Below are 26,450 nucleotides of genomic sequence, written 5' to 3'. Positions count from 1 at the left end.
CCTATTCCCTCCCTATTCATGAACCCATCCAGATGCCTCTTAAATGTTGCTAATATGTCTGCTTCCACCACCTCCTCTGGCAACGCGTTCCAGGCACCCACCACTCTCTGTGTGAAAAACTTCCCCCCGCACATCTCCCTTAAACTTTCCCCTTCTCACCTTGAACCTGGGCCCCCCCCCCCCCCCCCGTGTAATTGACACTTCTACCCTGGGGGAAAAAGCCTCTGACTATCCACCCTGTCTGTGCCTCTGATCATTTTGGAGACCAGGTCTCCCCTCAGCCTCCGTCTTTCCAGCGAAAACAATCCGAGTTTATCCAACTTCTCCTCATAGCCGACACCCTCGAGACCAGGCAACATCCTGGTGAACCTTCTCTGCACTCTCTCCAAAGCTTCCACGTCCTTCTGGTAGTGCGGTGAGCGGGCGGGTAAGTGGAACTGAGTCCACGAAAAGATCAGCCATGATCTTATTGAATGGCGGAGCAGGCTCGAGGGGCCAGACGGCCTCCTCCTGCTCCTAGTTCTTATGTTCTTATGGTGACTCAGTCCTCGGAGATCCCCCCTCCCCCCACCCCCCAAACCACCACCCTGGCAAGATGGCCTGTCTGAGCCAAGGAGGAAGTGACGGGAGACCGGGAAGCGTAATCCCCACTCCGAGTGCCAATGGGAGAGCAGGGAGTGGGAAGAATGGCAGTTCCGGTGTTCGACATGACAACAAGTGTTTGAAAGGTCAGGTTGGGGGGATGGGAGTGAGTTAGAGTGGAATCTGATCGAGGGTACGGGGTGGTTTATATATAGATTAACAGATAACCGGGAGTGAGTTAGAGTGGAATCTGATCGAGGGGTTCGGGGTGGTTTATATATAGATTAACAGATAACCGGGAGTGAGTTACAGACTGGAATCTAATCGAGGGGTTCGGGGTGGTTTATATATAGAATAACAGATACCCGGGAGTGAGTTACAGACTGGAATCTAATCGAGGGGTTCGGGGTGGTTTATATATAGAATAACAGATACCCGGGAGTGAGTTACAGAGTGGAATCTGATCGAGGGGTTCGGGGTGGTTTATATATAGAATAACAGATACCCGGGAGTGAGTTACAGACTGGAATCTAATCGAGGGGTTCGGGGTGGTTTATATATAGAATAACAGATACCTGGGAGTGAGTTACAGACTGGAATCTAATCGAGGGGTTCGGGGTGGTTTATATATAGAATAACAGATACCCGGGAGTGAGTTACAGAGTGGAATCTGATCGAGGGGTTCGGGGTGGTTTATATATAGAATAACAGATACCCGGGAGTGAGTTACAGACTGGAATCTAATCGAGGGATTCGGGGTGGTTTCTATATAGAATAACAGATACCCGGGAGTGAGTTACAGACTGGAATCTAATCGAGGGGTTCAGGATGGTTTATATATAGAATAACAGATACCTGGGAGTGAGTTGCAGAGTGGAATCTGATCGAGGGGTTCAGGATGGTTTATATATAGAATAACAGATACCCGGGAGTGAGTTACAGACTGGAATCTAATCGAGGGGTTCGGGGTGGTTTATATATAGAATCACAGATACCCGGGAGTGATGTACAGACTGGAATCTAATCGAGGGGTTCGGAGTGGTTTATATATAGAATAACAGATACCTGGGAGTGAGTTACAGAGTGGAATCTAATCGAGGGTTCGGGGTGGTTTATATATAGATTAACAGATACCCAGGAGTGTGTTACAGACTGGAATCTAATCCAGGGGTTCAGGGTGGTTTACATGTAGAATAACAGATACCTGGGAGTGAGTTACAGACCGGAATCTAATTGAGGGGTTTGGGGTGGTTTATATATAGAATAACAGATACCCGGGAGTGAGTTACAGACCGGAATCTAATTGAGGGGTTTGGGGTGGTTTATATATAGATTAACAGATACCCGGGAGTGAGTTACAGACAGGAATCTAATTGAGGGGTTCGGGGTGGTTTATATATAGAAAGGCAGATACCCGAGCGTGAGTCACAGACCGGAATCTAATTGAGGGGTTCGGGGTGGTTTCTATATAGAATAACAGATACCCGGGAGTGAGTTACAGACTGGAATCTAATCGAGGGGTTCGGGGTAGTTTCTATATAGAATAACAGATACCCGGGAGTGAGTTACAGACCGGAATCTAATTGAGGGGTTCGGGGTGGTTTCTATATAGAATAACAGATACCCGGGAGTGAGTTACAGACCGGAATCTAATTGAGGGGTTCGGGGTGGTTTCTATATAGAATAACAGATACCTGGGAGTGAGTTACAGACCGGAATCTAATTGAGGGGTTTGGGGTGGTTTATATATAGATTAACAGATACCCGGGAGTGAGTTACAGACAGGAATCTAATTGAGGGGTTCGGGGTGGTTTATATATAGAAAGGCAGATACCCGAGCGTGAGTCACAGACCGGAATCTAATTGAGGGGTTCGGGGTGGTTTCTATATAGAATAACAGATACCCGGGAGTGAGTTACAGACTGGAATCTAATCGAGGGGTTCGGAGTGTTTTATATATAGAATAACAGATACCTGGGAGTGAGTTACAGAGTGGAATCTAATCGAGGGTTCGGGGTGGTTTATATATAGATTAACAGATACCCAGGAGTGAGTTACAGACTGGAATCTAATCGAGGGGTTCAGGGTGGTTTATATATAGAATAACAGATACCTGGGAGTGAGTTACAGACTGGAATCTAATCGAGGGGTTCGGAGTGTTTTATATATAGAATAACAGATACCTGGGAGTGAGTTACAGAGTGGAATCTAATCGAGGGTTCGGGGTGGTTTATATATAGATTAACAGATACCCAGGAGTGAGTTACAGACTGGAATCTAATCGAGGGGTTCAGGGTGGTTTATATATAGAATAACAGATACCTGGGAGTGAGTTACAGACTGGAATCTAATCGAGGGGTTCGGGGTGGTTTATATATAGAATAACAGTACCCGGGAGTGAGTTACAGACTGGAATCTAATCGAGGGGTTCAGGGTGGTTTATATATAGAATAACAGATACCTGGGAGTGAGTTACAGACTGGAATCTAATCGAGGGGTTCAGAGTGGTTTATATATAGAATAACAGGTACCCGGGAGTGAGTTGCAGACTGGTATCTAATCGAGGGGATCGGGGTGGTTTGGATATTGAATCACAGATACCCGGGAGTGAGTTACAGACTGGAATCTAATCAAGGGGTTTGGGATGGTTTCTATATAGAATCACAGATACCCAGGAGTGAGTCACAGACCGGAATCTAATTGAGGGGTTCGGGGTGGTTTTTATATAGATTAACAGATACCCGGGAGTGAGTTACAGACAGGAATCTAATTGAGGGGTTCGGGGTGGTTTATATATAGAAAAGCAGATACCCGGGCGTGAGTCACAGACCGGAATCTAATTGAGGGGTTCAGGGTGGTTTATATATAGAGTAACAGATACCGGGAGTGACTTACAGACTGGAATCTAATCACGGGGTTCGGGGTGGTTTATCTATAGAATCACAGATACCCGGGAGTGAGTTACAGACTGGAATCTAATCGAGGGGTTTGGGGTGGTTTATATCTAGAATAACAGATACCTGGGAGTGAGTTACAGACTGGAATCTAATCGAGGGGTTCGGGTGGTTTCTATATAGAATAACAGATACCCCGGAGTGTGTTACAGACTGGAATCTAATCCAGGGGTTCAGGGTGGTTTACATGTAGAATAACAGATACCTGGGAGTGAGTTACAGACCGGAATCTAATTGAGGGGTTCGGGGTGGTTTATATATAGAGTAACAGATACCCGGGAGTGAGTTACAGACTGGAGTCTAACCGAGGGTTTCGGGGTGGTTTATATATAGAATCACAGATACCCAGGAGTGAGTCACAGACCGGAATCTAATTGAGGGGTTCGGGGTGGTTTATTTATAGAGTAACAGATACCCGGGAGTGAGTTACAGACTGGAGTCTAACCGAGGGTTTCGGGGTGGTTTATATATAGAATAACAGATACCCGGGAGTGAGTTACTGACTGGAATCTAATTGAGGGGTTCAGGATGGTTTATATATAGAATAACAGATACCCGGGAGTGAGTTACAGACTGGAATCTAATCGAGGGGTTCGGGGTGGTTTATATATAGAATAACAGATACCCGGGACTGAGTTACAGACTGGAATCTAATCGAGAGGTTCAGAGTGGTTTATATATAGAATAACAGATACCCGGGAGTGAGTTACAGACTGGAATCTAATCGAGGGGTTCAGAGTGGTTTATATGTAGAATAACAGATACCCGGGAGTGAGTTACAGACTGGAATCTAATCGAGGGGTTCGGGGTGGTTTATATATAGAATAACAGATACCCGGGAGTGAGTTACAGACTGGAATCTAATCGAGGGGTTCAGGATGGTATATATATAGAATAACAGATACCCGGGAGTGAGTTACAGACTGGAATCTAATCGAGGGGTTCAGGATGGTTTATATATAGAATAACAGATACCCGGGAGTGAGTTACAGACTGGAATCTAATCGAGGGGTTCAGGGTGGTTTATATATAGAATAACAGATACCCGGGAGTGAGTTACAGACTGGAATCTAATCGAGGGGTTCAGGATGGTTTATATATAGAATAACAGATACCCGGGAGTGAGTTACAGACTGGAATCTAATCGAGGGGTTCAGGATGGTTTATATATAGAATAACAGATACCCGGGAGTGAGTTACAGATTTGAAGGGACCGGAGTGTGATATTCAGAGTATTTTTGGACCCTGGGAGCCACAGTGAGGGCAGCACTGAGTGAAAGGTTGAGGGTGGATTTGTGTGGACGTCTTTTAACGCCCTGCGTCCTTGTGTCTCACAGATGTCTCCCCCATCGTGGCTGGGTTCATCGGGGCCACCGTTCTGGTGGTGTCCGCCTCGCTGACGGTGTTTGTCTGGGTCTGCTGCCACCGGCACTCGGAGAAAGCAGCCAAGAACCCGCCCTACAAGTTCGTGCACATGCTGAAGGGCATCAGTATCTACCCGGAGACCTTGGGCCACCGTAAGAAGATGGTGCGAGTGCGCCGTGAGCGGGACAGCCCCGGCGCCGGCCGGCAGCTGTTGCAGACCCCCGAGTCTCAGGAGGGGGGGCCTCGGGCCGCCCCCTGTATCGACACCCTGCACCTCGGCACAGAGTGCGAGCAGAGCCCTGACACCACCTCGCCCAAGGACAGCAGCAGCTCCCCCGACAGCAAGACCCCGTCCCCTTCCTCGCCCCAGCCGGAGGCCAGGCTGGGCACTCTGAACTTTGCCGTGGACTACAACTTCCCCAAGAAGGCTCTTGTGGTGATGATCCAGGAGGCGCGGGGCCTGCCCGTCATGGACGAGGCCACCCAGACCTCCGACCCCTACATTAAGATGACCATCCTCCCCGAACGAAAGCACCGCATCAAGACCCGGGTCCTCAGGAAGACCCTCGAGCCCCTTTTCGATGAGACCTTCACCTTCTACGGGGTCCCCTACAGCCAGCTGCAGGAGCTGGTGCTGCACTTCCTGGTCCTCAGCTTCGATCGCTACTCCCGGGACGACGTGATCGGGGAGGTGACCGTACCCCTGGCGGGGGTGGACCCCGGCAGCGGCAAGGTGCAGCTCACGCGACAGATATTAAAGAGGAACATACAGGTAACCACGCTGACCCTCGCCCATTCCAACCCTCTCCCCTGCCTGGGGAGGGAACAGGACCCCCTCCTCTCTCAATCCAAACCAACCCTCTCCCCTGCCTGGGGAGGGAACAGGACCCCCTCCTCTCTCAATCCAAACCAACCCTCTCCCCTGCCTGGGGAGGGAACAGGACCCCCTCCTCTCTCAATCCAAACCAACCCTCTCCCCTGTCTGGGGAGGGAACAGGACCCCCTCCTCTCTCAATCCAAACCAACCCTCTCCCCTGCCTGGGGAGGGAACAGGACCCCCTCCTCTCTCAATCCAAACCAACCCTCTCCCCTGTCTGGGGAGGGAACAGGACCCCCTCCTCTCTCAATCCAAACCAACCCTCTCCCCTGTCTGGGGAGGGAACGAGACCCCCTCCTCCCTCCATCCAAGCCAACCCTCTCCCCTGCCTGGGGAGGGAACAGGACTCCCTCCTCTCTCAATCCAAACCAACCCTCTCCCCTGCCTGGGGAGGGAACAGGACCCCCTCCTCTCTCAATCCAAACCAACCCTCTCCCCTGCCTGGGGAGGGAACAGGACCCCCTCCTCTCTCAATCCAAACCAACCCTCTCCCCTGCCTGGGGAGGGAACAGGACCCCCTCCTCTCTCAATCCAAACCAACGCTCTCCCCTGCCTGGGGAGGGAACAGGACCCCCTCCTCTCTCAATCCAAACCAACCCTCTCCCCTGTCTGGGGAGGGAACAGGACCCCCTCCTCTCTCAATCCAAACCAACCCTCTCCCCTGTCTGGGGAGGGAACGAGACCCCCTCCTCCCTCCATCCAAGCCAACCCTCTCCCCTGCCTGGGGAGGGAACAGGACTCCCTCCTCTCTCAATCCAAACCAACCCTCTCCCCTGCCTAGGGAGGGAACGGAAACCCCTCCTCTCTCGATCCAAACCAACCCTCTCCCCTGCCTGGGGAGGGAACAGGACCCCCTCCTCTCTCAATCCAAACCAACCCTCTCCCCTGCCTGGGGAGGGAACAGGACCCCCTCCTCTCTCAATCCAAACCAACCCTCTCCCCTGCCTGGGGAGGGAACAGGACCCCCTCCTCTCTCAATCCAAACCAACCCTCTCCCCTGTCTGGGGAGGGAACAGGACCCACTCCTCTCTCAATCCAAACCAACCCTCTCCCCTGCCTGGGGAGGGAACGGAACCCCCTCCTCTCTCAATCCAAACCAACCCTCTCCCCTGCCTGGGGAGGGAACAGGACCCCCTCCTCTCTCAATCCAAACCAACCCTCTCCCCTGTCTGGGGAGGGAACAGGACCCCCTCCTCTCTCAATCCAAACCAACCCTCTCCCCGCCTGGGGAGGGAACAGGACTCCCTCCTCTCTCAATCCAAACCAACCCTCTCCCCTGCCTAGGGAGGGAACGGAACCCCTCCTCCCTCACTCCCCCGAACCTCCTCCAGCCCCGACATCTCCCTCCCTATCTCTGTAACCTCCTCCAGCCCCTACATCCCCTCCCTATCTCTGTAACTTTCTCCAGTCCCTATACCCCCTCCCTGCCCCGAACCTTCTCCAGTTCCTACATCCGCTCCCTCCCCTGAACCTACTCCAGTCCCTCCCTCCCCCAACCTTCTCCAGTCCCTACACCCACCCTTCCCCCGAACCTCCTCCCGTCCCTACAACCCCTCCATATCTCTCTATCCTCCTCCAGCCCCTACACCCTCTACCCATCTCTGTAACCTCCTCCAGCCCCTACACCCACAAGACCACAAGACATAGGAGCAGAATTAGGCCACTCGCCCCATTGCTCCATTTGGGGCGGCTGTGGCACAGTGGGTTAGCACTGCTGCTTCACAGCTCCAGGGTCCCGGGTTCGATTCCCGGCTCGGGTCACTGTCTGTGTGGTGTTTGCACATTCTCCTCGTGTCTGCGTGGGTTTCCTCCGGGTGCTCCGGTTTCCTCCCACAGTCCAAAGATGTGCTGGTTAGGTTGATTGGCCATGCAAAAATTGCCCCTTAGTGTCCTGAGATGCGTAGGTTAGAGGGATTAGCGGGTAAATATGTAGGGATATGGGGGTAGGGCCTGGGTGGGATTGTGGTCAGTGCAGACTCGATGGGCCAAATGGCCTTTTTCTGTACAGTAGGGATTCTTAGAAATCTTAGAAACCCTACAGCACAGAAAGAGGCCATTCGGCCCATCGAGTCTGCACCGACCACAATCCCACCCAGGCCCCACCACCATATCCCTACATATTTACCCACTAATCCCTCTAACCTACGCAACCCAGGACACTAAGGGCAATTTTAGCATGGCCAATCAACCTAACCCGCACATCTTTGGACTGTGGGAGGAAACCGGAGCACCCGGAGGAAACCCACGCAGACACGAGGAGAATGTGCAAACTCCACACAGACAGTGACCCAAGCCGGGAATCGAACGCAGGTCCCTGGAGCTGTGAAGCAGCAGTGCTAACCACTGTGCTACCGTGCCGCCCTCTGTGTTTCTATGAGTCTGCTCCACCATTCAATCATGGCTGATATTTTTCTCATCCCCATTCTCCTGCCTTCTCCCCATAACCCCTGATCCCCTTATTAATCAAGAACCGATCTATCTCTGTCTTAAAGACACTCAATGACCTGGTCTCCACAGCCTTCTGCGGCAAAGAGTTCCACAGATCCACCACTCTCTGGCTGAAGAAATTCCTCCTCATCTCTGTTTTAAAGGATCGTCCCTTTAGCCTGAGGTTGTGCCTCTGCTTCTAGTTTCTCCTACTAGTGGAAACATCCTCTCCACGTCCACTCTATCCAGGCCTCACAGTATCCTGTAAGTTTCAATAAGATCCCCCCCCTCATCCTTCTAAACTCCAATGAGTACAGACCCAGAGTCCTCAACCGTTCCTCATACGACAAGCTCTTCATTCCAGGGATCATTCTTGTGAACCTCCTCTGGACCCTTTCCACGCCAACACATCCTTCCTTAGATATGGGGCCCAAAACTGCTCACAATACTCCAAATAGGGTCTGACCAGAGCCTTATACAGCCTCAGAAGTACATCCCTGCTCTTGTATTCTAGCCCTCTCGACATGAATGCTAACATTGCATTTGCCTTCCTAACTGCCGACTGAACCTGCACATTAACCTTATGAGAATCTTGAACAATGTCTCCCAAGTCCCTTTGTGTTTCTGATTTCCTAAGCATTTCCCCATTTAGAAAATAGTCTGTGCCTCCGTTCCTCCTTCCAAAGTGCATAACCTCACACTTTCCCACATTGTATTCCATCTGCCACTTCTTTGCCCACTCTCCTAACCTGTCCAAGTCCTTCCGCAGCCCCCCTGCTTCCTCAATACTACCTGTCCCTCTACACATCTTTGCATCATCTGCAAACATAGCAACAGTGCCTTCAGTTCCTTCCTCCAAATCGTTAGTGTATATTGTGAAAAGTTGTGGTCCCAGCACCGACCCCTGAGGCACACCACTAGTCACCGGCTGCCAACCTGAAAAAGACCCCTTTATCCCCACTTTCTGCCTTCTGCCAGTCAGCCAATCCTCTATCCATGCCAGGATCTTACCCTTAACACCACGGGCTCTTAACTTATTTAACAGTCTCCTATGCGGCACCTTGTCAAAGGCCTTCTGGAAATCTAAATAAATCACGTCCACTGGTTCTCCTTTATCTAACTTCCTTGTTACCTCCTCAAAGAACTCCAACAGATTTGTCAGACATGACCTCGCCTTGACAAAGCTGTGCTGACTCAGTCCTATTTTATCATGCACTTCCAAGTACTCTGCGATCTCATCTTTAATGATGGACTCTAAAATCTTGCCAATGACCGAAGTCAGGCTAACCGGCCTATAATTTCCCGTCTGCTGCCTCCCTCCCTTCTTAACCAGTGGTGTTACATTAGCTACTTTCCAGTCCTCTGGGACCCTCCCAGTCTCCAGTGATTCCTGAAAGATCACCACCAATGCCTCCACAATTTCCTCAGCTATCTCTTTTCGAACCCAGGGGTGTAGTCCATCCAGTCCAGGTGATCAACCCACCTTCAAACCTTTCAGTTTCCCCAGAACCTTCTCCTTAGTGATGGCCACTGTACTCACCTGTGCCCCCAACTCCCCTGGAGTTCTGGCATCCCACTGGTGTCTTCCACCGTGAAGACTGATGCAAAGTAACTATTCAGTTCCTCTGCCATTGCTTTGTTTCCTATTATTACTTCTCCAGCCTCATTTTCCAGTGGTCCAATGGCTATTTTTGCCTCTCTCTTACCTTTTATACATTGAAAAAAACTCTTCCTATCTTCTTTTATATTACTAGGTAGCTTACACTCATATTTCATCTTCTCCCCCCCCCTTATTGCTTTTTTGTTGTCCTCTGCTCGCTTTTAAAGGCTTCCCAATCCTCTGGCTTCCCACTAATCCTCGCCACTTTATCTTTTGCTTTGATTCTGTCCTTGACTTCCCTCATCAGCCATGGATGCCTCGTCCTCCCCTCAGCATGTTTCCTCCTCCTTGAGATGAATTTCCGTTGTGCCTCCTGAATAACACTCCAAAAACTCCTGCCCTTGCTGTTCCACTGTCTTCCCTGCTCGGCTCCCTTTCCAATCAACTCTGGCCAGCTCCTCCCTCATGTCTCTGTAGTTACCTTTACTTAATTGTAATACCGTTACGGGCGGCATGGTAGCACAGTGGTTAGCACTGCTGCTTCACAGCTCCGGGGACCTGGGTTCGATTCCCGGCTCGGGTCACTGTCTGTGTGGAGTTTGCACATTCTCCTCGTGTCTGCGTGGGTTTCCTCCGGGTGCTCCGGTTTCCTCCCACAGTCCAAAGATGTGCGGGTTAGGTTGATTGGCCATGCTAAAATTGCCCCTTAGTGTCCTGGGATGCGTAGGTTAGAGGGATTAGTGGGTAAATATGTAGAGATATGGGGGTAGGGCCTGGGTGGGATTGTGGTCGGTGCAGACTCGATGGGCCGAATGGCCTCTTTCTGTGCTGTAGGGTTTCTAAGATTCTAAGATCTGATTCCAGCTTCTCCCTCTCAAACTGCAGGGTAAATTCTATCATATTGTGGTCACTGCCCCCTAAGGGTTCCTTCACCTTAAGTTCCCTAATCAAGTCTGCCTCATTACACATCACCAAATCCAGAATTGCCTGTTTCCCTAGTAGGTTCTGTCACAACCTGCTCCAAAAAAACATCTCTTAGACATTCCACAAATTCCTTTTCTTGGGATCCACTACCTCCCTGATGTTCCCAGTCCACCTGCATATTGAAGTCCCCCATGATTATTGTAATATTGCCTTTTTTAGATGCCTTTTCTATCTCCTGATTTATTTTCTGTCCCACATCCTGACTAGCGCTAGGGGGCCTTTACATAACTCCTACCAGGGTCTTTGCGATTCCTCAACTCTTCCCACAGAGATTCTATGCCTTCTGATCCTATATCACTTCTTGCTATCGATTTAACTTCATTCCTTACTAACAATACAACCCCGCCCCCTTTGCCCATCTGCCTGTCCTTCCGATAGGACACCTATCCTTGGATATTTAGATGCCAGCCCTGATCCCCGTGCAGCCACGTCTCTGTGACGCCCACAACATCGTACCGGCCAATTTCAATGTGCGCAACAAGCTCATTGACCTTGTTCCGTATACTGCGCACATTGAGGTACAACACCCTCAGTCCCGCATTGACCACATCCCTTCTCACCTCTTCACAAGAACAAAGAACAAAGAACAAAGAAAATTACAGCACAGGAACAGGCCCTTCGGCCCTCCAAGCCCGCGCCGCTCCCCGGTCCAGGATTGAATCCTGAATCCAGGATCCCCGCCCAATTTTCCAGCCTATCTACATACCCAATATCCTATCCACCGAGCTGTCCCTCACAGCTACGATGCTTTGTTCATTACAACCTATTAACTCACCCCCACCCCCCCATTCCAGACCATGTGATCTCCAGGGAGAGGCGAAAACCCAGAGTGAAAACCCCAGGGCCAATATGGGGGAAAGAAAATCTGGGAAATTCCTCTCCGACCCCCTGTGGCGATCGAAACGAGTCCAGGAGATCACACTGGCCCCGATCGGAAAATGCTTCCCAACCCTATTCATTTCCACTTCTGCTTTACGAACACCATCTGAATTCCCTGCCCCCGAGACAGGTTCCCAACTATCCGCAGTCTCGCTCTGTACTGGCACCAGCAAGATGATCATAGAATGAAGCCTTGAAACGAGAAACAAGGAACAATTAGCCCGCGCCGCTCCCTGGTCCAAACTAGACCACTCTTTTGTATCCCTCCATTCCCACTCCGTTCATATAGCTGTCTCGATAAGTCTTAAACGTTCCCAGTGTGTCCGCCTCCACCACCTTGCCCGGCAACACATTCCAGGCCCCCACGACCCTCTGTGTAAAATATGTCCTTCTGATATCTGTGTTAAACCTCCCCCCCTTCACCTTGAACCTATGACCCCTCGTGAACGTCAGCTCTGCCTGAGGTTAGATTCCTGCCACCTTCTACACTCTCTGTTCTATTACGTGGTCTGGAAACTTTAATAACCTCTCCTGAGCCCCCAGCTCCATTAACCTGCGCTTCTACCCTCTCCTTTAACTTTGATTCTCTAATTCTCCACACAACTGAACCCTCCCCCCCCCCACACAATTTAGTTTAAAGCCCTATCTACAGCCCGAGTTATACGATTCGCCAGGACTCCGGTCCCAGCACGATCCAGATGAAGACCGTCCTGTCAGAACAGGTCCCCTCTTCCCCAATACTGGTGTTAATGTCCCATGAATTCAAACCCATTCCTCCCACGCCAATCTTTGAGTCACGCATTTACCTCCTAGTCTTATTGACCCTATTCGTGGCTCAGGTAGTAATCCGGAGATGATTCCCTTTTTGGTTCTGCTTTCGCTTGTAGCTATTCATACTCACTTAGCAGAACCTTTGTTCCTGTTCTACCTATGTTGTTGGTACCTACATGGACCACGACAACTGGGTCTTTACCCTCCCACTCCAAGTTCCCCTGCACCCCAGATGAGATGTCCCAACCCGAGCACCAGGCAGACAACACAACCTTCGGGATTCTCCATCCTGGTCACACAACAGTGTCAATGCCCCGAACTATACTATCCCCAATTACATTACATTTCTTTCCGCGCCCCCCCCCCCCCCACTCCCTATCCCTGTAACCTCCTCCAACCCCTATACCCCCTCCCTATCTCTGTAACCCCCTCCAGCCCCTACACCCCCTCCCTATCTCTGCAACCTCCTCCAGTTCCTAGGTCCTATCTCTGTAACCTCCTCCAAGCCCTATACCCCCTCCCTATCTCTGTAACCCCCTCCAGCCCCTACACTCCCTCCCTATCTCTGCAACCGCCTCCCAGTTCCTAGGTCCTATCTCTGTAACCTTCTCCAACCCCTACACCCCCTCCCTATCTCTGTAACCCCCTCCTGCCCCTGCACCCCCTCCCTATCTCTGTAACCTCTTCCAGCCCCTACACCCCCTCCCTATCTCTGTAACCCCCTCCAGCCCCTACACCCCCTCCTTATCTCTGTAACCTCCTCCAATCCCCTACACCCCCTCCCTATCTCTGTAACCCCCTCCAGCCCCTACACCCCCTCCCTATCTCTGTAATCTCCTCCAGCCCCTACATCCCCTCCCTATCTCTGTAACCTCCTCCAACCCCTACACCCCCCTCCCTATCTCTGTAACCCCCTCCAGCCCCTACACCCCCTCCCTATCTCTGTAACCTCCTCTAGCCCCTACACCCCCTCCCTATCTCTGTAACCTCCTCCAACCCCTACACCCCCTCCCTATCTCTGTAACCTCCTCCAAAGCCTACACCCCCTCCTTATCTCTGTAACCTCCTCCAATCCCCTACACCCCCCTCCCTATCTCTGTAACCTCCTCTAGCCCCTACACCCCCTCCCGATCTCTAACCTCCTCCAGCCCCTACACCCCCTCCCCATCGCTATAACCTCCTCCAGCCCCGACACTCCCTCCCTATCTCTGTAACCTCCTCCAGCCCCTACACCTCCACCCTATCTCTGTAACCTCCTCCAGTCCCCTATTCCCGCACCCTATCTCTGTAACCTCCTCCAGCCCACTACAGCCCCCTCCCTATCTCTATAACCTCCTCCAGCCCCAACACCCCATCCCTATCTCTGTAACCTGCTCCGGCCCCTACACCTCCTCCCTATCTCCTGTAACCTCCTCCAGCCCCTACACCCCCTCACTATCACCTATAACCTCCTCCAGCCCCTACACCCCCTCACTATCTCTGTAACCTACTCCAGCCCCCTACACCCCTTTCCCTATCTCTGTAACCTCCTCCAGCTCCTACACCCCCTCCCTATCTCTGTAATCTCCTCCAGTCCCCTACACCTCCTCCCTATCTCTGTAACCTCCTTTAGCCCCTACACCCCCTCCCTATCTCTGTAACCTCCTCCAGCCCCTACACCCACTCCCAATCTCTGTAATCTCCTCCAGCCCCTACACCCCCTCCCTATCTCTATAACCTCCTCCAGCCCCAACACCCCATCCCTATCTCTGTAACCTGCTCCGGCCCCTACACCTCCTCCCTATCTCCTGTAGCCTCCTCCAGCCCCTACACCCCCTCACTATCACCTGTAACCTCCTTCAGCCCCTACACCCCCTCCCTATCTCTGCAACCCCCTCCAGTCCCTACACCCTCTCCCTATCTCTGTAACCTACTCCAGCCCACTACACCTCCAACCCTATCTCTGTAACCTCCTCCAGCCCCTACACCCACTCCCAATCTCTGTAATCTCCTCCAGCCCCTACACCCCCTCCCTATCTCTATAACCTCCTCCAGCCCCAACACCCCATCCCTATCTCTGTAACCTACTCCAGCCCCCTACACCCCTTTCCCTATCTCTGTAACCTCCTCCAGCCCCTACACCCCAACCTTATCTCTGTAACCTCCTCCAGCCCGTACACCCACTCCCAATCTCTGTAACCCCCTCCAGCCCCCTACAACCCTTCCCTATCTCTATAACCTCCTCCAGCCCCTACATCCCCTCCCTATCTCTATAACCTCCTCCAGTCCCCTACACCTCCAACCCTATCTCTGTAATCTCCTCCAGTCCCCTACACCACCTCCCTATCTCTTTAACCTCCTCCAGCCCCTACACCCCCTTCCTATCTCTGTAACCCCCTCCAGCCCCTACACCCTCTCCCTCTCTCTGAAACCTCCTCCAGCCCCTACACCCCCTCCCTATCTCTATAACCTCCTCCAGCCCCAACACCCCATCCCTATCTCTGTAACCTGCTCCAGCCCCCGACACCCCTTTCCCTATCTCTGTAACCTCCTCCAGCCCCTACACCCCAACCCTATCTCTGTAACCTCCTCCAGCCCCTACACCCACTCCCTATCTCTGTAATCTCCTCCAGCCCCTACATCCCCTCCCTATCTCTGTAACCTCCTCCAACCCCTACACCCCCCTCCCTATCTCTGTAACCCCCTCCAGCCCCTACACCCCCTCCCTATCTCTGTAACCTCCTCTAGCCCCTACACCCCCTCCCTATCTCTGTAACCTCCTCCAACCCCTACACCCCCTCCCTATCTCTGGAACCTCCTCCAAAGCCTACACCCCCTCCTTATCTCTGTAACCTCCTCCAATACCCTACACCCCCCTCCCTATCTCTGTAACCTCCTCTAGCCCCTACACCCCCTCCCGATCTCTAACCTCCTCCAGCCCCTACACCCCCTCCCCATCGCTATAACCTCCTCCAGCCCCGACACTCCCTCCCTATCTCTGTAACCTCCTCCAGCCCCTACACCTCCACCCTATCTCTGTAACCTCCTCCAGTCCCCTATTCCCGCACCCTATCTCTGTAACCTCCTCCAGCCCACTACAGCCCCCTCCCTATCTCTATAACCTCCTCCAGCCCCAACACCCCATCTCTATCTCTGTAACCTGCTCCGGCCCCTACACCTCCTCCCTATCTCCTGTAACCTCCTCCAGCCCCGACACCCCCTCACTATCACCTATAACCTCCTCCAGCCCCTACACCCCCTCACTATCTCTGTAACCTACTCCAGCCCCCTACACCCCTTTCCCTATCTCTGTAACCTCCTCCAGCTCCTACACCCCCTCCCTATCTCTGTAATCTCCTCCAGTCCCCTACACCTCCTCCCTATCTCTGTAACCTCCTTTAGCCCCTACACCCCCTCCCTATCTCTGTAACCTCCTCCAGCCCCTACACCCACTCCCAATCTCTGTAATCTCCTCCAGCCCCTACACCCCCTCCCTATCTCTATAACCTCCTCCAGCCCCAACACCCCATCCCTATCTCTGTAACCTGCTCCGGCCCCTACACCTCCTCCCTATCTCCTGTAACCTCCTCCAGCCCCTACACCCCCTCACTATCACCTATAACCTCCTCCAGCCCCTACACCCCCTCACTATCTCTGTAACCTACACCAGCCCCCTACACCCCTTTCCCTATCTCTGTAACCTCCTCCAGCTCCTACACCCCCTCCCTATCTCTGTAATCTCCTCCAGTCCCCTACACCTCCTCCCTATCTCTGTAACCTCCTTTAGCCCCTACACCCCCTCCCTATCTCTGTAACCTCCTCCAGCCCCTACACCCACTCCCAATCTCTGTAATCTCCTCCAGCCCCTACACCCCCTCCCTATCTCTATAACCTCCTCCAGCCCCAACACCCCATCCCTATCTCTGTAACCTGCTCCGGCCCCTACACCTCCTCCCTATCTCCTGTAGCCTCCTCCAGCCCCTACACCCCCTCACTATCACCTGTAACCTCCTTCAGCCCCTACACCCCCTCCCTATCTCTGCAACCCCCTCCAGTCCCTACACCCTCTCCCTATCTCTGTAACCTACTCCAGCCCACTACACCTCCAACCCTATCTCTGTAACCTCCTCCAGCCCCTACACCCACTCCCAATCTCTGTAATCTCCTCCAGCCCCTACACCCCCTCCCTATCTCTATAACCTCCTCCAGCCCCAACACCCCATCCCTATCTCTGTAACCTACTCCAGCCCCCTACACCCCTTTCCCTATCTCTGTAACCTCCTCCAGCCCCTACACCCCAACCTTATCTCTGTAACCTCCTCCAGCCCGTACACCCACTCCCAATCTCTGTAACCCCCTCCAGCCCCCTACAACCCTTCCCTATCTCTATAACCTCCTCCAGCCCCTACATCCCCTCCCTATCTCTATAACCTCCTCCAGTCCCCTACACCTCCAACCCTATCTCTGTAATCTCCTCCAGTCCCCTACACCACCTCCCTATCTCTTTAACCTCCTCCAGCCCCTACACCCCCTTCCTATCTCTGTAACCCCCTCCAGCCCCTACACCCTCTCCCTCTCTCTGAAACCTCCTCCAGCCCCTACACCCCCTCCCTATCTCTATAACCTCCTCCAGCCCCAACACCCCATCCCTATCTCTGTAACCTGCTCCAGCCCCCGACACCTCTTTCCCTATCTCTGTAACCTCCTCCAGCCCCTACACCCCAACCCTATCTCTGTAACCTCCTCCAGCCCCTACACCCACTCCCTATCTCTGTAACCCCCTCCAGCCCCCTACAACCCTTCCCTATCTCCATAACCTCCTCCAGCCCCTACATCCCCTCCCTATCTCTATAACCTCCTCCAGTCCCCTACACCTCGAACCCTATCTCTGTAATCTCCTCCAGTCCCCTACACCACCTCCCTATCTCTTTAACCTCCTCCAGCCCCTGCACCCCCTTCCTATCTCTGTAACCCCCTCCAGCCCCTACACCCTCTCCCTCTCTCTGAAACCTCCTCCAGCCCCCTACACCCCCTCCCTATCTCTGTAACCTCCTCCAGCCCCCTACACCCCCTCCGTATCTCTGTAACCTCCTCCAGCCCCTACACCCCCTCCCTATCTCTGTAACCCCCTACACCCCCTCCCTATCTCTATAACCCCCTCCAGCCTCCTGCACCCTCCTCCCAATCTCTGTAACCCCCCCACCCTTCCCCAAATGAGGGGACCCAGTCTCACGATAGGGGGTCAGTCACTTGTCTTTGATCTATTATTGGGATACAGTGAAAAGTATTGTTTCTTGCGCGCTATACAGACAAAGCATACCGTTCATAGAGTACATAGATGTGATTTATTATTGTCACATGTATCGGGATAATGAAAAGTATTGTTTCTTGTGCGCTATACAGAAAAAGCATAACATAAGACCATAAAATAGAGGAGCAGAATTAGGCCATTTGGCCCATCGAGTCTGCTCCATCATGCTGATATGTTTCTCAATCCCATTCTCCCCCCTTTTCCCCGTAACCTTTGATCCCCTTATCAATCAAGAACTGACCTATCTCTGTCTTAAATACACTCAATAGTTCTCCATACTATTCATAGAGTACATAGGGGAGAAGGAAAGGAGAGGGTGCAGAATGTAGTGTTACAGTCATAGCTAGGGTGTAGAGAAAGATCAACTTAATGCGAGGTAGGTCCATTCAAAAGTCTGACAGCAGCAGGGACGAAGCTGTTCTTGAGTCGGTTGGTGCGTGACCTCAGACTTTTGTATCTTTTTCCCGATGGAAGAAGGTGGAAGAGAGAATGTCCGGGGTGCGTGGGGTCCTTAATTATGCTGGCTGCTTTGCCGAGGCAGCGGGAAGTGTCGACAGAGTCATTGGGTGGGAGGCTGGTTTGCGTGATGGATTGGGCTACATTCACGACCTTTTGTAGTTCCTTGCGGTCTTGGGCAGAGCTGAGGAGATGCTTTGCCTCCTGTTAAAGTAAATGTAGACTAAATATTTCCCCTTGTGGGGCAATCTAGGACAGGAGGTCACAGGGTATAGGCTGAGAGGCGATAGATTTAAAACTGAGATGAGGAGGAACTACTTCTCACAGAGGGGGAGGTGAATTTGTGGAACTCGTTGCCCCATAGCGCGGGGGAGTCTGAATCATTGAATGGTTTCAAGAAGGAGATAGATATATTTCTGATAAGAAAACGGGTTAAGGGGATATGGGGAACAGGTGGGGAGGTGGATTTGAGACCAGGGAGAGATCAGCCATGATTGAATGGTGGAGCCGGCTCGAAGGACTGAGTTTGCCCACCTCTGCTCCTAATTCCTATGTCCTTGTAGATTCCCGATTGAGATGGATGGAATGAAGGGATTTCAGCTCCCGAGATAAAGGCCGGAGAGGCTTGGGGCTGGTGTCCTTGGAGCGACGGGGATTGAGGGGGGAGTTGGTAGAGGGATGAGGGATCCTGGTAGCTTTAGATCCAGGAGACAAAGGAATGCTGTCCTCATTAGATGATGGTATGTGGACTTCAAAGGGGGGGGGGGCGTGGGTGGAGGGGGGTGGCACAGGTTCCTTGCGGTCTTGGGCAGAGCAGGAGCCCCATACCAAGCTGTGATACAACCAGAAAGAATGCTTTCTATGGAGCATCTGTAAAAGTTGGTGAGAGTCGTAGCGGACATGCCAAATTTCCTGAGTCTTCTGAGAAAGTAGAGGCGTTGGTGGGGCTTTCTTAACTATAGTGTCGGCATGGGGGGGACCAGGACAGGTTGTTGGTGATCTGGACTCCTAAATACTTGAAGCTCTCGACCCTTTCTACTTGAGGGATTCACAGCCTGGTCACGATCAACAGCCTCCAACGGCATTACTTGGAGCAGACACATCCCACACTGCGACCTGTGTGTGTGCTACAGGGATCAGAGATCAAGAGCTCTTCCACTCACCACTCACCTCAGAATAATAACAGGTACAGGTACAGCACGGGGTTAGACACAGAGTAAAGCTCCCTCTACACTGTCCCCATCAAACACTCCCAGGACAGGTACAGCACGGGGTTAGATACAGAGTAAAGCTCCCTCTACACTGTCCCCATCAAACACTCCCAGGACAGGTACAGCACGGGGTTAGATACAGAGTAAAGCTCCCTCTACACTGTCCCCATCAAACACTCCCAGGACAGGTACAGCACGGGGTTAGATACAGAGTAAACCTCCCTCTACACTGACCCCCATCAAACACTCCCAGGACAGGTACAGCACGGGGTTAGACACAGAGTAAAGCTCCCTCTACACTGTCCCCATCAAACACTCCCAGGACAGGTACAGCACGGGGTTAGATACAGAGTAAAGCTCCCTCTACACTGTCCCCATCAAACACTCCCAGGACAGGTACAGCACGGGGTTAGATACAGAGTAAACCTCCCTCTACACTGACCCCCATCAAACACTCCCAGGACAGGTACAGCACGGGGTTAGATACAGAGTAAAGCTCCCTCGACACTGACCCCCATCAAACACTCCCAGGACAGGTACAGCACGGGGTTAGATACAGAGTAAAGGTCCCTCTACACTGTCCCCCATCAAACACTCCCAGGACAGGTACAGCACAGGGTTAGATACAGAGTAAAGCTCCCTCGACACTGACCCCCATCAAACACTCCCAGGACAGGTACAGCACGGGGTTAGATACAGAGTAAAGCTCCCTCTACACTGACCCCCATCAAACACTCCCAGGACAGGTACAGCACAGGGTTAGATACAGAGTAAAGCTCCCTCGATACTGACCCCCATCAAACACTCCCAGGACAGGTACAGCACGGGGTTAGATACAGAGTAAAGCTCCCTCTACACTGACCCCCATCAAACACTCCCAGGGCAGGTACAGCACGGGGTTAGATACAGAGTAAAGCTCCCTCTACACTGACCCCCATCAAACACTCCCAGGACAGGTACAGCACGGGGTTAGATACAGAGTAAAGCTCCCTCTACACTGACCCCCATCAAACACTCCAAGGACAGGTACAGCACGGGGTTAGATACAGAGTAAAGCTCCCTCTACACTGAACCCCATCAAACACTCCCAGGACAGGGACAGCACGGGGTTAGATACAGAGTAAAGCTCCCGCTACACTGTCCCCTATCAAACACTCCCAGGACAGGGACAGCACGGGGTTAGATACAGAGTAAAGCTCCCTCTACACTGACCCCCATCAAACACTCCCAGGACAGGGACAGCACGGGGTTAGATACAGAGTAAAGCTCCCTCTACACTGACCCCCATCAAACACTCCCAGGACAGGTACAGCACGGGGTTAGATACAGAGTAAAGCTCCCTCTACTCTGTCCCCCATCAAACACTCCCAGGACAGGTACAGCACGGGGTTAGATACAGAGTAAAGCTCCCTCGACACTGTCCCCATCAAACACTCCCAGGACAGGTACAGCACAGGGTTAGATACAGAGTAAAGCTCCCTCTACACTGACCCCCATCAAACACTCCCAGGACAGGTACAGCACGGGGTTAGATACAGAGTAAAGCTCCCTCTACTCTGTCCCCCATCAAACACTCCCAGGACAGGTACAGCACGGGGTTAGATACAGAGTAAAGCTCCCTCTACACTGACCCCCATCAAACACTCCAAGGACAGGTACAGCACGGGGTTAGATACAGAGTAAAGCTCCCTCTACACTGAACCCCATCAAACACTCCCAGGACAGGTACAGCACGGGGTTAGATAAAGAGTAAAGCTCCCTCTACACTGACCCCCATCAAACACTCCCAGGATAGGTACAGCACGGGGTTAGATACAGAGTAAAGCTCCCGCTACACTGTCCCCTATCAAACACTCCCAGGACAGATACAGCACAGAGTTAGATACACAGAATCACAGAAACCCTACAGTACAGAAAGAGGCCATTCGGCCCATCGAGTCTGCACCGACCATAATCCCACCCAGGCCCTACCCCCATATCCTGACATATTTACCCACTAATCCCGCTAACCTACGCATCTCAGGACACTAAGGGCAATTTTTAGCATGGCCAATCAACCTAACCCGCACATCTTTGGACTGTGGGAGGAAACCGGAGCACCCGGAGGAAACCCACGCAGACACGAGGAGAATGTGCAAACTCCACACAGACAGTGACCCAAGCCGGGAATCGAACCCAGGTCCCTGGAGCTGTGAAGCAGCAGTGCTAACCACTGTGCTAACGGGGTTAGATACAGAGTAAAGCTCCCTCTACACTGACCCCCATCAAACACTCCCAGGACAGGTACAGCACGGGGTTAGATACAGAGTAAAGCTCCCTCTACACTGTCCCCATCAAACACTCCCAGGACAGGTACAGCACGGAGTTAGATACAGAGTAAAGCTCCCTCTACACTGTCCCCATCAAACACTCCCAGGACAGGTACAGCACGGGGTTAGATACAGAGTAAAGCTCCCTCTGCACTGACCCCCATCAAACACTCCCAGGACAGGTACAGCACGGGGTTAGATACAGAGTAAACCTCCCGCTACACTGTCCCCATCAAACACTCCCAGGGCAGGTACAGCACGGGGTTAGATACAGAGTAAAGCTCCCTCTTCACTGTCCCCATCAAACACTCCCAGGACAGGTACAGCACGGGGTTAGATACAGAGTAAAGTTCACTCTACACTGTCCCCCATCAAACACTCCCAGGACAGGTACAGCACGGGGTTAGATACAGAGTAAAGCTCCCTCTACACTGTCCCCATCAAACACTCCCAGGACAGGTACAGCACGGGGTTAGATACAGAGTAAAGCTCCCTCTCCACTGTCCCCCATCAAACACTCCCAGGACAGGCACAGCACGGGGTTAGATACAGAGTAAAGCACCCTCTACACTGTCCCCCATCAAACACTCCCAGGACAGGTACAGCACGGGGTTAGATACAGAGTAAAGCTCCTTCTATGATTTGATTTGATTTACTATTGTCACATGTATTGGGATACAGTGAAAAGTATTGTTTCTTGTGCGCTATACAGACAAAGCATACCGTTCATAGAGTACATGCCGCAGAAGGCTGTGGAAGCCGGGTCATTAAGACAGAGATAGATAGGTTCTTGATTAATAAGGGGATCAGGGGTTATGGGGAAAAGGCAGGAGAATGGGGATGAGAAAAATATCAGCCACGATTGAATGGCGGAGCAGTCTCGATGGGCCGAGTGGCCTAATTCTGCTCCTATGTCTTATGGTCTTACGTAGGGGAGGAGGAAAGGAGAGGGTGCAGAATGTAGTGTTACTGTCATAGCTTGGGCATAGAGACAGATCAGGGAATTGTGGGGAGAAGCAGACAGTGGGGGAGGGGGGGCAGTGGGACTAATTACACAACTGGTTCAAAGGGCCAGCACTGGTACGAAGGGCTGAACAGCCTCCTTTTGCAATGCGGAAGCTGTGATCCGGACGGTCTGACCAGGCCAGAGGCAGGGTTTAACAGGGCGATTCCAATAAAAGTCTGGAATTAAGAATCTACCGTTATGCAGCAAAGGTTGGTCCCCACCTTGAGAATGAACACTTCACCACTCAGAGGAATACCTCACCTCATAATCTGTGAAAGTGAGTGTGCGAAGTGGTACAATTGGCTCGTCAGCAACTTCTAGTGGTCAAATCAAAATGGCCCCCTCTGTAAAATCAACAAGTAACACTTTATTTATCTAGCTACCAGTGAACAGGTTAACTAAGCTATGAACAAACTAAATAAAACACAATTCTAATGTTTAGATAAATCCAATTTCCACTGATTAACAAAAATAATAGAATTTTTAGTCACCCTCAAAATTACAACCAGGTTTGTAGTTTTCTGGAATCTTCTGTCTTCTTTTGCTATCTTCACGATCAAGATGAGGCTTACTTTTAAGACATAAATGCAGCTATGGAAGCCAGCCAGTCTCTCTCTCTCTCAGAGCTGAACTAAACTCGGCAGATGCTCTCCCGTTTGTCTCACTGCCCCCCCCTTCTCTTATACCCCCGATGACATCTCAAAATTTCCCACAATATGATTGGGGTTCTCAGGTTACCAAAACATCAATTTCAAATCTAACAGGTGCTTGGTAGCTCAGTGCCTAATTCAAACTGATTGGGCAAAACTCAAACACAGCCTGTTGTCTTGGCAACGCTACTGCCCGGCCCCTCGATACAAATGTTTCATTTTGGGCACTCTGTGTACTTTCAATTTACATCGAAAGAAAGACACCACCCTTTTAACAGGCAATTTAACTAACACCAACTTGGCAACAGTCCTTTAGGGAAGGAAATCTGCCGTCCTTACCCCGGTCTGGCCTACATGTGACTCCAGAGCCACAGCAATGGGGTTGACTCTCAACTGCCCCTCCAAGGGGCAACTGGGGATGGGCAATAAATGCTGGCCCAGCCAGCGATGCCCATGTCCCGTAAAAATGAATAATTCCTATCTCTATACTCAAATCCTCTCGCTATGAAGGCCAACATACCATTTGCCTTCTTTACTGCCTGCTGTACCTGCGCGCTTACTTTCAGCGACTGATGCTCGAGGACTCCAAGATCTCGCTGGGTATCCACCTCTCTCAATTTACACCCATTCAAGTAATTGTTATTTGTCATTTATATTAATGATTTGGATGAGAATATAGGAGGCATGGTTAGTAAGTTTGCAGATGACACCAAGATTGGTGGCATAGTGGACAGTGAAGAAGGTTATCCCGGATGGCATCGGGATCTTGATCAATTGGGCCAGTGGGCTGACGAATGGCAGATGGAGTTTAATTTAGATAAATGCGAGGTGATGCATTTTGGTCGATCGAACCAGGGCAGGACTTACTCAGTTAATGGTAGGGCGTTGGGGAGAGTTACAGAACAAAGAGATCTCGGGGTACAGGTTCATAGCTCCTTGAAAGTGGAGTCACAGGTGGACAGAGTGGTGAAGAAGGCATTCGGCATGCTTGGTTTCATCGGTCAGAACATTGAATACAGGAGTTGGGACGTCTTGTTGAAGTTGTACAAGACCTTGGTAAGGCCACACTTGGAATACTGTGTGCAATTCTGGTCACCCTATTATAGAAAGGAGTTTATTGAACAAGAAAAAGTGCAGAAAACATTTACTCGGATGCTACCGGGACTTGATGGTTTGAGTTATAAGGAGAGGCTGAATAGACTGGGACTTTTTTCTCTGGACCGTAGGAGGCTGAGGGGTGATCTTATAGAGGTCTATAAAATAATGAGGGGCATAGATCAGCTAGATAGTCAATATCTTTTCCCAAAGGTAGGGGAGTCTAAAACTAGAGGGCATAGGTTTAAGGTGAGAGGGGAGAGATACAAAAGTGTCCAGAGGGGCAATTTTTTCACACACAGGGTGGTGAGTGTCTGGAACAAGCTGCCAGAGGCAGTAGTAGAGGCGGGTACAATTTTGTCTTTTAAAAAGCATTTAAACAGTTACATGGGTAAGATGGGTATAGAGGGATATGGGTCAAACTCGGGCAATTGGGACTAGCTTTGGGGTTAAAAATTGGGCGGCATGGACAAGTTGGGCCGAAGGGCCTGTTTCCATGCTGTAAACCTCTGTGACTCTAGAATAATCTGCCTTCCTTGTATTGCTACCAGAGATGAACCCAGATGGCTTCACTGGGTGGCGTGGGAACAGTTAACCGGCAGTGTTGGGGAGGGAGAGCGTTGTCAAGACAACCTCTCATGAATTGGGTACAGAGTGTTGATAATTTTCCGGTTGAACGGAGAGGCACAATGCTGGGATTGACTCGTTGCACTGTTCAATAATTGGACGACGCCACAGATGCGCATTCCCCCGAGAGTGGAGCGGGGGGGTGGGGGGGGGGGGGAGTGGAATTGGGAAAACTCTTCGTTAGCTCCTGGCGCCAGAATTATCCCAGCTCGTCTCCGCCTCGGGCTGGGATTAGAGGGCTGCTCTTTGTTATGGTTTCCAGCTCTTCCAGCAATGACGTACACCCTAACCCTCTCCCTCCCCTCCCCCCTGGGGTGGGGTTGGAGTGGGGGGGGGGGCGGTTTGGTTTTGTCTTTCAGAAATGCGTCAGCAGAGGAGAGCTGCTCGTATCGCTGTGTTACCAGCCTGGCACGCGCAGGTTAACCGTGGTTGTACTGAAGGCCAAACAACTTCCCAACATGGACATCACCGGCCTCTCAGGTAGCAGTTGTTACTTCCAAGGCCGTCCCTCGACCGAGCAAAGCCTTGATTAGATTTAGTATTTTGGCTCGATTTATTTATTAATTAATTTATTATTGTCACATGTATGAAAAGTATTCTGGCGCTCTGTACAAAGCATACCGTTCATAGAGTACATGGGGAAGATGGAAAGGAGAGGGTTAGGGGACGGCGCAATGACACACTGGTTAGCACTGCTGCCTCTCAGCGCCAGGGATCCGGGTTCGAATCCGGCCTGGGGTCACTGTCTGTGCGGAGTCTGCACATTCTTCCCGTGTCTGCGTGGGTTTCCTCCGGGTGCTCCGGTTTCCTCCCACGGTCCAAAGATGTGCTGGTTAGGTGGATTGGCCATGCCAAATTGCCCCTTAGTGTCCAAAGATGTGTAAATTAGGTGGATTGGCCATGCTAAATTGCCCCTTAGTGTCCAAAGATGTGCAAATTAGGTGGATTGGCCATGCTAAATTGCCCCTTAGTGTCCAAAGATGTGTAAATTAGGTGGATTGGCCATGCTAAATTGTCCCTTAGTGTCCAAAGATGTGTAAATTAGGTGGATTGGCCATGCTAAATTGTCCCTTAGTGTCCAAAGATGTGCAGGTTAGGTGGATTGGCCATGCTAAATTGCTCCTTAGTGTCCAAAGATGTGTAAATTAGGTGGATTGGCCATGCTAAATTGTCCCTTAGTGTCCAAAGATGTGCAGGTTAGGTGGATTGGCCATGCTAAATTGCCCCTTAGTGTCCAAAGATGTGTAAATTAGGTGTATTGGCCATGCTAAATGGCCCCTTAGTGTCCAAAGATGTGTAAATTAGGTGGATTGGCCATGCTAAATTGTCCCTTAGTGTCCAAAGATGTGTAGGTTAGATGGATTGGC

At 51.4% G+C, this 26,450-nt stretch overlaps 1 protein-coding gene across 1 annotated transcript; it reads left to right on the top strand.

Annotated features, from left to right (window-relative positions):
• Positions 1-595: 595 nt before the first annotated feature.
• Positions 596-25,563, top strand: LOC144490046 (synaptotagmin-11-like; the record flags this gene model as incomplete). Its single annotated transcript, XM_078207861.1, has 3 exons — positions 596-728; positions 4,874-5,673; positions 25,443-25,563. Coding segments are annotated over exons 1-3 (1,054 nt in total), but the record flags the coding sequence as incomplete, so codon positions are not given.
• Positions 25,564-26,450: the final 887 nt, after the last annotated feature.

This window comes from Mustelus asterias, unplaced genomic scaffold (genome assembly GCF_964213995.1).
Source record: "Mustelus asterias unplaced genomic scaffold, sMusAst1.hap1.1 HAP1_SCAFFOLD_2810, whole genome shotgun sequence".
In the NCBI taxonomy this organism is placed as follows: Eukaryota; Metazoa; Chordata; class Chondrichthyes; order Carcharhiniformes; family Triakidae; genus Mustelus; species Mustelus asterias.
This window is presented reverse-complemented; position numbering and strand designations above follow the sequence as displayed.